This window comes from Diadema antillarum, unplaced genomic scaffold, assembly GCF_040938485.1.
Source record: "Diadema antillarum isolate AM-2024a unplaced genomic scaffold, OU_Dant_1.0 seq00001001_RagTag, whole genome shotgun sequence".
Classification (NCBI taxonomy): Eukaryota; Metazoa; Echinodermata; class Echinoidea; order Diadematoida; family Diadematidae; genus Diadema; species Diadema antillarum.
The window spans coordinates 20,088-36,039 of record NW_027271839.1 but is presented as its reverse complement, the minus strand read 5'-3'; the positions used below and the strand labels follow the sequence as shown (position 1 = coordinate 36,039).

At 38.6% G+C, this 15,952-nt stretch overlaps 1 protein-coding gene across 1 annotated transcript in view; it reads right to left on the bottom strand.

The window, feature by feature from the left end:
• LOC139742452 (regulatory-associated protein of mTOR-like) overlaps positions 1-15,952 on the bottom strand; it is a 58,957-nt gene that overhangs the window by 29,740 nt on the left and 13,265 nt on the right. Inside the window, exons 4-17 of the mRNA XM_071652990.1 lie at positions 14,826-14,984; positions 13,845-13,991; positions 11,358-11,527; positions 10,684-10,743; positions 10,067-10,167; positions 9,411-9,555; positions 8,527-8,701; positions 7,936-8,019; positions 6,892-7,002; positions 6,038-6,112; positions 4,562-4,627; positions 3,706-3,897; positions 3,193-3,333; positions 2,621-2,792 (exon numbers count right to left, since the gene is read on the bottom strand). Of these exons, the coding sequence (XP_071509091.1) occupies positions 2,621-2,792; positions 3,193-3,333; positions 3,706-3,897; positions 4,562-4,627; positions 6,038-6,112; positions 6,892-7,002; positions 7,936-8,019; positions 8,527-8,701; positions 9,411-9,555; positions 10,067-10,167; positions 10,684-10,743; positions 11,358-11,527; positions 13,845-13,991; positions 14,826-14,984 (1,798 nt within the window). The remainder of the gene's footprint in view (positions 1-2,620; positions 2,793-3,192; positions 3,334-3,705; positions 3,898-4,561; positions 4,628-6,037; positions 6,113-6,891; positions 7,003-7,935; positions 8,020-8,526; positions 8,702-9,410; positions 9,556-10,066; positions 10,168-10,683; positions 10,744-11,357; positions 11,528-13,844; positions 13,992-14,825; positions 14,985-15,952) is intronic.

Below are 15,952 nucleotides of genomic sequence, written 5' to 3'. Positions count from 1 at the left end.
CATGAGGAGAGGGGGAAAGATGAAAGGAAAAAGACCAAGTAAACTGAAAAATGCTGCCGTTATCAGATCAGATCATTTCACATTTGCAAAGTTCTTTTGAAAAATCATCCCACGGCATCAAGTACAATGACAATTCAGACAAATTGCACAATGCACACTTCATTGCTGGAAGACAAAGGCAAATAAAGAATAAGAGTAATGTGTCCTAATGAAAGCCAAGAACTTTCTGGGTTCATATTCCTTTAGAAAAACCTTATGCAAATGGAAGCAAAGTTTGTCACTTGAGTGAAAGCTTTGTTCAGTTCTTGACATTAGCATGATATTTCAAAGGCACACCATTGCACACAATGTTCTATGCTACCCTACTTTCATTAAAGCCCTACAATGGCATCACAAATAAATCTGCTTGTTAGGAATGAAGGTGTTATTGACACACCACACTAAAATGCAGTATGGGTATACATTTCCTTGGTATTTGATGTGTTGCACATTAAGGGAATATAGGACAATATACTGCAGGTCGACATTTAGTATTAAAACTCGTATATACACACAGACAGCCATGGAATACACATCACTACCTACTGCACTCTAGGCTTACACTATGACTGACTTACCTGCTTCTCACACAATCTACTGTATGAGCTGTTACTTTCGCGAGGGTTTAATTTTCGCGAATTTTGCGAATCACAGTTGGACCGCAATTTATCAACATGCGAAAATGTCACCATACGCAAAGGTAGTAGTGCATTTATGAAGGCCTCTGCATCAATTCGCAAAAATGTCTGTGAACTCCTCATTCGCAAAAATATCTATACGCGAAAATAACAGCGTATACAGTACCATACCTACTGCAGAATGGTTGTTGCACCCACAATTCCCTGGGTTCCTTGGGTTTACTTCAGTTACTGTCCAAAATGCATTTTTTCCCTCTGTTTTGCAAGTAATGTGTGCTCTCTTTGCGATTTTTCTAACAAGATTTTATAAATACTTTTCTCTTTATCAACTTCTCCGTTCCTTAATGCTTTGATGTGCTCATGACTGCAAATACACTTCCACAGCATCAAGTTCACATATGACAATATGCTGTGACTGTTTTGTAACACCAGCTACAGCCCTTCATGAACAGATAGATACACATGTCATGCAAACACACACAAACTATGATAATGACTAAACATTCAAGACTCCTCTTCAAGTATAAGAGTTCCTTGTTCATGCTTTAGTTGGCATGCTTACCCATATCCTGATGCATATATTTTTTTAAACATAGATTTAATGTCAGTCATTGCATGCTAAACAGGCAGGAAAAAAAAAACCCCAGAACCAACAACATGGTAGTCATATATTCCCTGTTGGAGAATAGCCGACTTCACTGAAATGATTTCAAATTTCAAATGTAATGCACTTACTTCCCTATTCCCTATATCTCTCTCTCCTATCAGTCTCTTCATATATTTCAAATATTTAATGTAATATATATCAAATATTTAATGTAATATATATCAAATATTTAATGTAATATATTTAACTATTTGATAAAACATCACTCTCATCACATACTCCCCCTTACTACCTGATATTCTAGAAAGCCACATGGTTACCACCTCCCGTTTTTCCAAATTTAGCACTTATTTATTCTTAAGTAGTTGTTGAATAGAGTGATGTATTGAAAGAACTGTGCATTGTACCAGAAAACAGCAATATCATATTTCCTGTTTATCCAGAGAAGACTTCTATGAAATTTATCAAAAAAGAAAGAAAACTGAATCCGTGAGACATAAAACTGAAGAAATATCTAGTTCTACCCTGAGGTACTCTTTACCATTGGGAGCAGTGATTTAAAAAATGTTCAAGATATCACATTTGATGCATATATGTAGGTCAGTTGTATCACAAAACATCCTACCACGTAAAAAATTTGCAATAAAGCCTAACAAGATATCACTATTTTCTCACTAAACCATACCTGTAGACGGTTTAGTCTAAAAATTTTTTTATTATAACTATTGTTCACATTTTGTATATTTAACAATGCTTAACATCAATTATACTGATTCAAATTTTTACATTGGTTGTTTCTATCCCTAACTCACATTTTAGAACTATTTTGAAGCACTGAATCTGGGTTTTTGTTTCTTATGCAAATGGTAAATTATGCCTTTAACTATGCAAAATGCCATTCCTTTGTGTTTTCTTTTCACTGCAAAATCAACATAAAGTGCTATTTGCAAGTTCTAAAATAATGCATGTGTCAAGAATTCTATAAAACTAATAAGTTGGTACAATGATTTTAGCAGATATTTGACTAACATAAATCTAAAGATAAACAAAACTACAACACAAATATGGCACTTAACAAAATCAAAGCAAAAAAATAAATACAACTAATCTGTGGTATTTCTAATCACAGATCAAATAAGTCAGCTCAAAACAAAAGGAACAAAAGTTGGCAAAACAAAACATAATATGTGAATACTCAGCTATGCACTATTGATTGGAGGGGCTGTGTGAAGTTGGCGCTGAGCTGAAAACTATTTGTTTTTTCTTTTTGGTGATGGTGGTGGTGGAGGTGTCAGTGTGTCTATTCGGTGCCAAATCATGAACGAGATCTCTGTACCATTTGGTCTGAGTGAGTCATGGACCACAAGCCACCCACCAGACGTGACAGCAGCACCCAGCGGTGCCCGGTTCTCGTCCGAACTCTGCTCCTCCTCGATCATCTGCCGAGCGATGGCGGCAAACTGTGCCTCAGACTGCTTGATCAGCTGGTAAAGCGCCACCACCAGTTCCTGGATGGGAGAGTGAAGACAAGTACATTGTAATGCATTTATACCTCTCTTGGAAGTGGTTAGAGATTTTTCATCAGTCATAATGCTACTCCAGAGTACAAGGTGAGCAAAGAACAGGACAAGAAGAAATAGAAATTGAAGATAAGTAAGAACATTGCTACTTACATGAAACATGAGGATGGAGCAATCATTGATCTATTCAATTCATCACAAACAAGGGCAAGAACATAAACTCTCACAGACTGTCCAATTCTTCTCAAACTTCACTGTTGTGTTTGGCTAAAATTGTTGCATTGACTCAATGCGAATATACTGTACATTTGGCTTTCATTTTCATTTAACTCTCTTTTTTTTTGGGGGGGGGGGGGGAGAGGGGATACTAAACGGACAGCACACAAACCTTTCTGACGATGACACTCCCATCGCTGGCAGCTGACAGTAGGGTGGCTCCAACGTTATGATTGATGGTCATCGCATGGTCAGTCTTGTCTGACCCATTGCCAATGAATGTCCCCAGAGCTATGGTGGCTGCTGCTCTTACCTGCAGTTTGACCATTGGGAGAAGTTACTGAAAGAGCTACATATTGACAAAGGTGAACAAAACTGCTCTGACATTTTACATTACAGCATGCAGAATAATGATATATCAACAAGCTCTCATGGATAAGTGAATCTATACAACTTTTCAGAGTGATAAGGTTAGGGTTTAATCTGTCACAATGTAACACTTCTCAGGCAAATCCTGATAAGCTCAAGGAAAGGACAGCGGGTCAAACTGAGCTGCAGGACCCACTGAATTTTACAAACATTGTTGTTCCAAACAAAATCACAGGGAGAGGCTTCACCAGCCAGAACTTCTAACTTCAACACTTGCTCGATACAAAAGAATATTAATCTTCCAATTAAAATCTACCTCTGGGATGGGATCATTGAGTAGCTTGTAGAGCTTTTCATGGGCACTGTCTCTGACACCACACCACCGGGCCGCGTTGTAGTTGGTCCACACCCTGGCTATGCAGAGGGCCAGCCACTGGCGTAGCAAGGGGTGGGGGTCGTTCAGCTGCTCAAGACAGATGGCAATCACGTTGCCTTGGAAGGCGGCTTCCTGAGGTAGACACAGATGGACAGACATACAGACAGTCAAACAGATTGACAGACAGACAGATTGACAGACAGACAAACAGACAGATTGACAGACAGATAGACAGACAGAACAAGGAATAGAAAGAAAATATCAATAGATACAGAAAGAGTAAATAGATCGTGTGTGTATGTCAATACTCATATGGCCATATACCATGAAGCTCAAATTCCTTCTCTTGTGTCCACTACATGAGTTTTAATGTCTTTTTCCAAAATGCAAAGACAACAGGCATACCTTACAAGTTACACATGATCAATACAGTATTTGTAAAACCAAAAAGGTGAGTATCTATCCAAATAACCCATCATAAATAGCTTCACAAAAAAAGTCAGTAAAGTCTCACATGAACACAATGCTAGCTAGGACCATATGCTGCATTTCCAAATACAGACGGAAATGCTGTCTTACAGATCTGCAACCTAGCTGCATGTATGACTCAATGAACGTGTTCATGTATAACATTACAAAAACAAAACCATAAATAGTACAATCATTTCCCAACCTTTTCAATCAACTGCACCATGTTTAATTGCCACAGGATAGGAATTACCAGCAGTATTATATCAAACCATTCGGGGCTCATGGTAGGGGTAGGGAGGTTAAATAAACTTCTGCCTTCATTTACCTGTCCATTCGGATAGTCTTCTACAATCATCGCCAGCACAAAGGCAGCCATAGTTCGATGCTCGGCCTGATGAGATGGAGAAAAGAGATACACAAACAAAGATGTATTTAGTAACCCAAATTACACTACAATGGCTTCATATATCTCAATCTGTAATAACTTGTGAAAAACACATCAAACCTTGATAATGAATAGAAACATCAGTCACATCTTATGTCATCCATGATTACATAGATTACTTACATGACATTGTATTCTTGCTTTACAAATCAAATCACACACAACACAAGACTTTCCAGATCTCTTGATCTCTCTGTTCATTTATACATCGGTCTTCTTCTTCTGACTCGCAGTTACTGTACTGGCATATATCATATTCCAATCGTATTAATCATTTAATTTCCAGAGGAAGTAAAAAGTACTTGCGAAATCCTAGTTATTATCTCTTGCCAGCAAGATTATGACTCCAAAAGATCCAGCTTTACACACTAAACTTTTGACATCCTCAAAATGGATCTCCTTTGTAGTTTACATAACCATTACAGTCAGTTGGTAAACTGGAGACAATGTAAGCACGAACATGTGCACAATATTACGTGCATGTAGCGCACATCCCAAGCGTGAATTGTGACATAACTTGCAGCCAGGATCCAGAGCCTGCTCTAAAGCTTAGAAAGTTGTAGGGATATACATGTTCTCTGGTGCTACTTTAACCTTATTTTTCTGAACATATATGACAAAACTTAAGTACAGCAGGAGAAAGCTAGAACTCGAGCATTAAAAAAAAAAAAAGTGTCCACAAGGAAACCAAAACCCAAAGAGAAATGTGGATTGAGCGAAAGCAGAAACATAAGTAGAACACATCAGTGAAAGTTTGAGGAAAATTGGACAATCGATGCAAAAGTTATGAATTTTTATGTTTTGGTGTTGGAACCACTGGATAAGGAGACTACTAGAGGTTATGATGTCATGTGTGGACAACAATATAAAGATAATATAAAGGGAATTCCACACAAATTCATTTTTCATGAAAATTACACATTCCATCAACTTGACGCTGACATATGTTAAGGGTAGCAATTATTCCCCCTGCTTTCTGAAGGCGGTTAGTCAAGTGCTCTTTCATTATGCTAGAAAAGTGAATTGTCCAATTTTCCTCAAACTTTCACTGATGTGTTCTACTAATGTTGCTGCTTTCACTCAATCCACATTTTTCTTTGGGTTTTGATTTCCTACTAATGTTGCTGCTTTCACTCAATCCACATTTTTCTTTGGGTTTTGATTTCCTACTAATGTTGCTGCTTTCACTCAATCCACATTTTTCTTTGGGTTTTGGTTTCCTTTAAGCGGGAGACAAACAGCTAGAGCGGTAGAAATTCAAACTCAAGCAGGAGAGCAGGGGACATTGTGAAAGTGACCTGAAAGGGAGAGACTTCCCACTGAAAGAGGAAAAGTTGGAGTCTCTGCTACACTTACCACCATGTAAGGATCCGCCAGGACAGACAGGAAGTACTTGTGACCTGTATCCTTCACCAGGTCAGCATTACACGACTGTGAGAGAGAGAGAGAGACAATATACATCAAACAAGGCTGTAACAATCAATCATTACCCAACAACTAATCTGCTGTACAATGCTGCTACTCAATCCATGCAATACAATAAACTAACAGGGCATTACAGTGGTGGTGTCTCTTGAAGCTAAATTCCATGAGGTTTTTAAGCTTTGAATAACACTAAAATAATGGGCACTCTCACAAAGAAATCTATGAAAATTGTGACCCTGCTTAACAGAAACCATTGGTGTATACTGCACATTACTTATCATTACTTACTACTACTTTCCTGTACATCATTTATGTTTAATCCAAGCAGTAGACTAATAGGGCTATACACTGATAGTGTCCATTGAAGCTAAATTCTATCAAATTTGTACAGTGTGATTGCAACCAAAAACAAGAAGATAACAAAAGATATCTATGAAAATTGGGACCCTGCTCAATAGTAACCATTGGTGGATACTAAGGTCATGGAAGTGATAAAGAGCAAGGCATAAAGTAATGTATGCATCAGGCACCCTGATGCATATATTACTTTACATTACAGGTCTCCAAGAGATCAAAATATTTACACATACACTCACATTAACAAAAATATTACATCTTTTGAAGGTTTCCAGTACAACAATTAGATCCAAGAATCTTGTCCTGGTTATTTTAGGGTTGTTGTTTGTTTTTTTTCCACTAAGATCTTGTATGCAACCCACTGATATGACAAGCAGAGCCCATCTACTAGCTCCATCTAATTCAACCGTTGTAAGTGGTAAACTCACCCTGTCTACAGCCAGAATCTTGGCCCAGATGAAGACTAAAAGAGGCCTCAGCTCTCTGGCGGAGCTCTGAAGGAGCTTCAGGACGTATGGGAAGATACCCACAGAGAGGGCCTGCAAGCACAGCAAATAAAGCAAGTCGCAAGTATTTCAGACTGCGTGTGTTAAATGTCAGGCATTTCTCCACGGATGTTCCTTGTCATCACAGGTAAACATTTCATTGCAGGTGTATTCCTGTCCTTATAGGTACTGTTTACCATTGAGAGTAGTGATTTAAAATATGTTCGAGATATCACATTTGATGAATATGAGTACGACAGTCATATCACAAAACATCCTACCACATAAAAATTCTGCAATAAAGCCTAAACTATAAGGAGATGTCACTATTTTTCTCACTAAACAATAACTGTAGAAGGTTTAGTCTAGAAACATTTTTATCATAACTACTGTTCACATTTTGTATATTTAACAATATTTAATATCAACCATACTGATTCAAATTTTTACATTGGTTGTTTCTGTAGCTATCCCTAACTCACATTTTAGAACTATTTTGAAGCACTAAAGCTGGGTTTTTGTTTCATCTGCAAATGGTTAATCATGCCTTTAAAATGTCCTTCTCCATTTCAAAAAATCAAACTAACTATTTTATTTTGTACAATGCAAAATCCAACAACAGTCATCAGGAAGTTTGATTCCATGTTGTGAGTGGAGTGACAGAAGGGCATTAACTCCATAAATTTGATACAGGAGTAACTCTCCTCTGGTTTGAAACTCTTCTTTGATGATACTATGGTTCTAAATCACATTACATGCAAGGTGAAAGACTCCCGTCAGTGGCAGATAGCCTCATACGCAAAGTCACTAGACAGAACCTGTCTCCCGGTCATCGCTACAACACCTGGTCATGTGATTTAGAAATCCCATTGGATACTGGTAAGCCTAACCCAACAACTTTCCAGGCATATGGACTGTCTGCATAGTTCAACACCTTGTCATACACATGTAACAAAACCTTGCACACCGGTCAAGTCACACACTCACCAGACTGACCGCCCATGGCCCCAGGTCCAGAAACCTTCCTAGGAGGTCCAAAGCTCGGGACCGATGCACTTGACTCAGAAGCACCTGTTACAAGGCAAGAGATACAGTAATTTGGACAGATATCTAGATGCCATTTCCATGAAAATTTTCATGACACACCGACATACTCATGAACATTAGTTTACCATACACAGCCATTAAATTGATTAGAATTAAGATTAACTGAAATATTTGACAAGTACCAGATATTGGCAAATTTTGGATGGATGGCAGCAGGAATGTCTTCCATTTTACACAAATGTCACATCAACAGTTTTGATTTACATTAGATGTAAAATTTCTCAGCTCATGACAATATTGTTAACTAATCATAGCTGATTTGTAAATGATAGGTGTGTGTCAAAGGCATGTGTAAATGAGAGGCAATGGGGGCTTTTAAGGGGTCTTTAAATGTGAGGCTATGGGGGTGGAGTTAATGGGGTCAGTAGATTAGAACCTAAGGGAGGAAGTGGGGTTAAAAGGGTTTGCATGTTGGATGTGATAAAGGAATAGGGGGTATTGGGCGTAACCCTTGATGGGTAGTCTCCATACCTGTAGTACAATGGGAAGCTGTTCCGGTGGCTCTCTCCTCTCCGACCCCATCCCCAGCCAAACCTGGAAGGCTGTTAGCTGCTCAGCAAAGAAAGGGCTGTGTTTGTATTCCTTGCCCTCACTCAGGGCAGGAAGCTGAGAAAGACAGGCATCCACTGCTAGGTCCCATGCTTGCCTGGTGGGGAAACAATTCAGTCAGTATAAAGACTACAGATTCAGACATTCTGATTTAGAAGCATGCTGATGAATTCCAAGAAAAAATTTAGAAAACATATCAACTTTTGATTTTTTTTTAAATCACAATAGTGTCTGATGCAAGAACTATAGTCATTATGATCATTATTAGAAACAAATTTCTTCAGTTCACCATCAGAATTTGATTTTACTTTTGTGAGATTTTGCCCACTGTTTTATGCAGGCTTCATCAGACTGGTGGCGACTTGCCATAGATGGATGGGGTCATAGTGCCTTTTGTAGACACTAAATCTATGTTCTACTGTTTCATATCTCATATCAACCTCCAAGTGCCAACTGCAACAACAAACTAACTAACGATGATAACATCACACAACCAAAGATCCACTGTTTAAATGTGTGCTACCAAAGAGGACAAAAAACCCCCCCAAAAATACCAAAGAGGACAAAAAAAACCCCCAAAAAACCAAAAAACCCTTCTCTTCATCAATGAAACCTACAATTAGTCATCTTTGAACGAATTAACCAAAGGTGTGAATCATGTTGCACCTACAGCTTTCCCTTGTCTTACAATTGAAGGATTATTTTTAAGGATTAACCCTAACCATAAAATTTGCAAATTCAATTGAAAGAAGGATCAAGATTGGCATTTTGAGTGAAGCTACAAGAATCCACTGCCTGCTTCTTACCACATGGTATGCTGGTATGTTGGAGGTAGCCTTGGACTTGAGACTGGGGTGCAGTTATACGTCCTCATGATTCTCTCTGCAAGGAGGAAATTCCTGAATAAACTCGCCACCAGCAGGTCTTGTCTGAACAACTTCTGAAACAGATCTACAAGGAAAAAACAAAACAATACACATATGCTTCATTGGAGGACATATTTTCACTAAATATCGTTGTTTGGTCTTGCTTTGGGAAAAATGAGCAACTTTTAGACTTGCATTACAATATTGACATACATTTTACCTGACTTTTATGGAGTAATAATTTAATGTCGAAAGTAGCATTCTTTGTTTTGCCTAGCAAGTCTCATATTTGCTGTACCTGAAAAAGCAGGTTGACTTCTGTCTACCTGAGGGTGCCATTTTGACAAAGCTCAGCCAACTTGGTCTATGATGAGTGGCACGATACATCGTTTTGTGCAGTCTCTATACCATCAACATTGATTTTTTTTCCCTACACCAGGTACAAGGTAATGAGAAAACAAGTGATATGTTCAAGAGCTTGATATCACACACTCATAAGAAATGAAACTTGAATGTGATCTACATATGGTGGGAAAAGAAAGTGGAGCCTACTGCTAAATTTGCATGTATCTGTGTACAAGGAATTGTGGGCATACCTCTGGGGAGAACGTTCCAAGCTATGGTATCTGTGATGGCTGTGAAGATCCAGTTGAGCTCACCAAGTGGTGTTCTCCTGTCATTTAACCTTCCAGGTATCCTAGCAACACAGGGGTCAAAAGTTCAACATGATTCACTTAGCTTAAAATTTGATATCATCAAACTAGATAAAGTCAACTTGCCTAATATTGATTTCCTATTAAAATCTTCCAAATGTTCAAGTCCTTTCCATATTTCTTTAACAATATAACGGCACATGAAATGATTGTAAGATTGTCAAAGACTTACCAAATGAAGCCATAACTTTGAACATGCTATGACTTCCTTGTAAATGCACCTACTTTGTATGATGACAAAGCCATAGCATGATGGTAATGCACTTAAAAAAAATGGACTAAAATACTGCAGTTCTCAAGAAGGCACAACCATATACAAATGTATTTCAAACACTTTAAATTTCATTCCTTGCATACATCAAGTATAAATTAGCCTTGTCTCAACTCTCACAAAGACAAATTACAAATGATAACTGCACTGTGCATGAGTGGAGATGGAAAGTAAGACTAAAACACAAATGGTGTTCAGAGAAGAGAAAATCATGTTCCAGGAAACCTACTTGTCAACGAGCTCCTGGGTCACTCCAGGCACAAGCTGACTGCTTTTCTGGAAGCAAAACCTGCGGAAAAAAAAAGAGGATTATAAAAAAGACAGCAGATGTGGTCAATGAAATATAACTGAAATAAACTGTCGTGTGTTTGGAAGAATGATGTGAATGCACACAAGTACATACAATACCTTACTCGCTAGTGTGCATTGGCATTGTTCTTCCTCGCACACGGCAAAATGGTGGACAGAAACAAAACAAACATACGAAGGAGCAACAGAGCCATCATGACCAGAGGTATAATCCAGAGCTTTCCTGCAACTGTCCAAGAATGAACTTGGAGACTGGGAAGCAGTTACACACTGTGTCTTAAAAGTTGTCAGAAAGTTTAAATAAACAATCATTGTACAACAATTTCTGCAGGACATATATCCCATTTAGGAAACCTGACACATGGATTGTTCAGGGACCACTTCAATCATTTATACCAATGGATCAAACAGAAAGTTAATGTTGGAAAAACTATCTTATAAGAGCTATCTTGTGTAATCATTTGAAAATAATACATTTCAAAAACTGTTCACTCATTTGCACTTCCATTTCACAGAAAGCAGAAATAAGGAAGAATGACTGGGTCAAGGCAACTAGAGGTCATAACGAGGTCAAGTATGATGTCTTGCTCTCACCATCGTAGTGCTATCTTGATCGGTGTGGTGAGGCAAGAGGTGAATAGGTCAGCTGGTAACTCTGGGTTCATTGGCAAGAGTTCACTGGACCCACACGCAGCCAGCTGTATACAGTTCCTGGCCGGTGGGGGCAGGGTTCCTACATTTCTGTTCAGGGGGTGAGAGTTCATCTGGTATTGAGGAAAAAGATGAAAGAGGAACACAAATCATTAAAAACTAGAAATGTTGCTATGGCGACTGGCATGCCTCCGCCATGATGCATGGTTCTCCGAATAGGTCTATAGCGCAATGTCTTGACAATGTGTGATAACAGCTTCACATAACTGGCAAAATATTAAAATGACAGGTTTGTCACAAAAGCATTGAGTGTTCACTATCCTTGAACAAGGTTTATTTGGATGAATGGCTATACTGTCTAAGAGTGCAGGTATTTGGGGATTTGAGGATTTTTGTACCCAACTTTTGACCCTTTTATAAGTTTAAAGAAGAAGTGAAATTTAGCACTTTCACTTGACATTTGACATTTTGACATTTGACCTTTAGGCGAGAAACTTCCAAGAGAATCCGTATTGGGTAATATATGCATACACTAAGTTTCCAGAAAAAATAATGCAGGCATTACATAGATAAGAGAGAAATAATGACATTTTGATGAGTTGACCTTAACCTTTCACCCCTGACCTTTGACCCATGACCCCTTAATTCCCTACATGATCACTGCCAGTCAGTACATGCATAAATACTAAGTTCCATGAAGATACCTTGAAATATTTGGGAGATGTGGAGAAAAATTTGAAATTTAACATTTTCACTTGACCTTTGACCCTTGACCTTTGACCTCATGACCCAAAGCTCTCTCTGGGGCAATCTTTATTTGGTAGTTCATGTATACACCAAGTTTCGAGAAAATACCACCAGGCATTGCATAGATATGGGGGAAACAGTGAAATTTTGAGCATTTGACCTTGACCTTTTGACCTTTGACCTTGATCATGTGCGCCCAAAAGTTGATAGGCACAACTTCGCCCAATCATACATAGACATGCCAAGTTTCATTAGGATACCTCTCACAATTTTTTAGATAACGCTGTCCACAAAATAACATTACGGACTGAAGGACGGACGGACGGACGGACGGACAACCCGAAAATATAATGCCTCCGGCGACACTTCGTGGCGGAGGCATAAAAAAAGCATCTATAGTGCCATTGAAACATATCAAATTCAAGCAATAGAGTACCAAAGTGATGATGTCACAGTCTTCAGATTATACTGTATATGTGGAAATTTTCGCGGTGTTGAAATATTCGCGCATTTCGTGCAACCACCAACTGGTGCGAAAATAAAAGCACGTGAATATTTTGGCTTGCCATATGTTCCAGTAGTTGATATCTTGATTCCGCGGAATTAAAAACATGCGACACTCTTCTTACCCGGCCGAGCGCAAAGAATTTAGTAGCGCAAAAATTATCCACTTTTACAGTAGCTTGAGTTGGAACCAGGTGCGAGCATTGTTACCAACGATAGTGTTCACATGTATTTGGGCCAGGTGAGGTTGTTTAGAACCAGTTTCCATGGCAATGAACGGCTATCACATCACACTTTTTGATGCGGTGAAAATGGCAGTTAAGACTTTGCTTATGGCATTACCACTGCCAATATAATGAGTGCAATACGACATGTACATACATTAGTCATGAATGCCAATACAAGGGTGCTCATGCCAGTGATATAAGCATTGCAACAATAATTCTAGATGTGTCATGATCAGTACACTTCTATGCACTCAAAACTTGTCTTAATATTTACAGGAATGCAATCTGCATACAATCATCGCTTATATTTGTGCATAATTAAAGCTGTCAAGCATCTTTCGTATTAGGCACCTTGGTTTCATTTTCAGGCGTGAATCACCACCTGCTTGGCTCCGACTCAAAAACCAACACAACAACACTTCAAATGAGACATTTCAGTTTTGAAACATATCTGCACTGTACTGTACACCATAGGATGAAATATTTAAAGATTAATTGCAAACATTGCTGTGTGTGTTCAGTTTTGTTTAATTTGGTTGTTTCCACTTTATTGGCAATACTGTGTCCCATCAAATCCTAATGACAGATTGCCATCATTGTAACTGTAATGAGTGTATGGTTGACAGGATCCTACTAACCACATTGAAAAATGTTACTTTGCTCGAAGATATTTCTCATGACAGAATGTGTTGAGGGGGAATGGCTTCAAAAAATAAATTTTACAGGAATTCCATCGTATGTCAGATGACAGACATCAATGTTATGTAAGACATGTTTGGTACATACAGAAAAAAAAAAGAGCTGGAGGAATATTAACACAAAGCTAAAGAAAAACAAACCCTTTTCATGACTACAGAAGAAGAAAACAGTATCTCTAGAAATCGGGCAATCACAGGGGAATACCCCTACCGGTCATGTGACATACATAGTGTCACATGATCAAGTGTCTCACCTCCCTGTCTTGCTCCTTCTGGAGTGAGAACTGCTCAAAGGACTCGAGGATGAGGCCAGCGTTTGAGCAGTCGTAGACAAATATTGAGGGGCTTCCCATCCACGTCTGTAGGTCATACACCGACAGGGGGATGTACTGGGTGTAGTTCTGGGCAGGTGGAATATAAGTTGAGCTCACATTAATTACAGCCCTGTTTGCCAACAGTGCCATGTTTACAGAACATGGATGCAGATGGTTGCGTCCTGTTGTGTATTACAGTGAGAACCCCTGGTTGAGCATTGTGGGGAATATAATCCACACACATACACACACAGAGCAGTCTGGATTCTAATACATGACAGCCATGCAGTACTTACACATCACCTGCATATCATTTATCTTAATAAAATTCATGTTGACTGTACTTCCTACAGTAACAGGAGAATGAAACAAGGAGTTCAATTTGAAACATTACTCATATCAGTCTGCAATCTAACAGTTGCAACAGGACATCAATGACCTTTCACCACCGACCTTTAAAGGGACTGTAGGGCCTACATGACTGGTTGAGGTGAGGATTCAGCTTGTAACGTCTTGCGAGATATTTAGAAACCACTCTATGAGATGTTAAAAGAGCATACAATTCTATGGGGATTCAAAAGTTTATTTGATGAAAATCAGTTTTGAAATGACTGAGATATCTAAAAACAAGGATCAAAGAGATCCTAACAAAAGTCGTGGCCTGTCAATTTTATTAGGATTGCTTTTTTGGATATCTCAGATATTTCAAGGCCAATTTTAATCAAATAAATGTTTAATCCTTCTTGAAATTACATGCTCTTTCATATTTCATAAAAGGTTTCTCATTATCTCACCAATAATGTTACACCTGTATAAACCTGAATCCTCACCTCAACCAGTACTGTACAGCCCCTTTAAGTTTCCTATTATTGTTCTCATTTCTCGGTAAGCAAGGGAAGTCTTGGGTGGGGAGTTTCTTACCTTGTTGAAGACCCAGATCTCACCGTTGGTGGTAGGTCTGGGAACACCGTGGCCATTGTAGTGGAAGAGGACCCGCTCCTCCTTGGCATTTCGTCTCAGAGAGGTGCACAGCTTCTTGACCTCGTCCACTGTGGGGTCAAGGCTCTGCTTGTAGCGGGCCTGGTCAAACAAGAAACACAAAGAAAACACAAGCAAACAAAACAACAGTGGTCAAATCCTTGTCTTCAGAGCAACATCTGTAAAACATTCATTGATAATGCTTTGATTCTGCTTACCTTCTCAGCTTCATCTTTTGAGTCAACCATTAGAATATTCAGGCATAGTCTAAACTGTCAAAAAAATGTACACCTGCATGAAGCATAAAAACTGCCCTTATGGACAGGTGGTCTTTAAGATCAGGACCAATCCCATCCATACTGAACCTAGTCATCACACAGACAGGTAGCTTAAGGTCACATTACCGGTACAAATGAAATGCACTGACCCCCTGTGAATGTATCGAACACATTTTTACTTCTAAATGACTGTCACGTACAGGACCTGAGGAAACACTAAAAAAAAAAAAAAAAAAAAAAAAAAAAAAAAAAAAAAAACGAATTGGGTCAGGGTCCTCCCTTGAAAGACATCCTGGGATTTCACTGAAATAGACTGAAACAGGATGTAGGTTTTACTACCCCGGTAATATAAGGTCAATAAAGCAGGATTACATTTTGACATCATGGATCGATTTTAAAGATAACTGCTATCAAACATTGATGTTTCTGCTAACCACGACAATAGCCTGATATCATACAGACATTTTCATTACATTAGCTTTAATTTGCAATGATCGTTTTCATCACACAAACTACATGGTGTGTATAATTTGCAATTAATCATTCAAGATTCATAGGTGATCTTGACAATAAATTAAAAATGAAAGGATCAAACAGAAATTCTCCATCGATTAACAACTTATCGATATATAAGAAGACAATCATTCTGCAGTGTTTTGTAAGGTAAGACAGCATACACTTGTGATCATAGGAAGAATGTTACTGTCAATCTAGAGAAACTTAGCTATAGAGTATCATATGCCACAAACAACACCAGCATCAACTGCTGGATTGCAATGACTGTCTATCCAC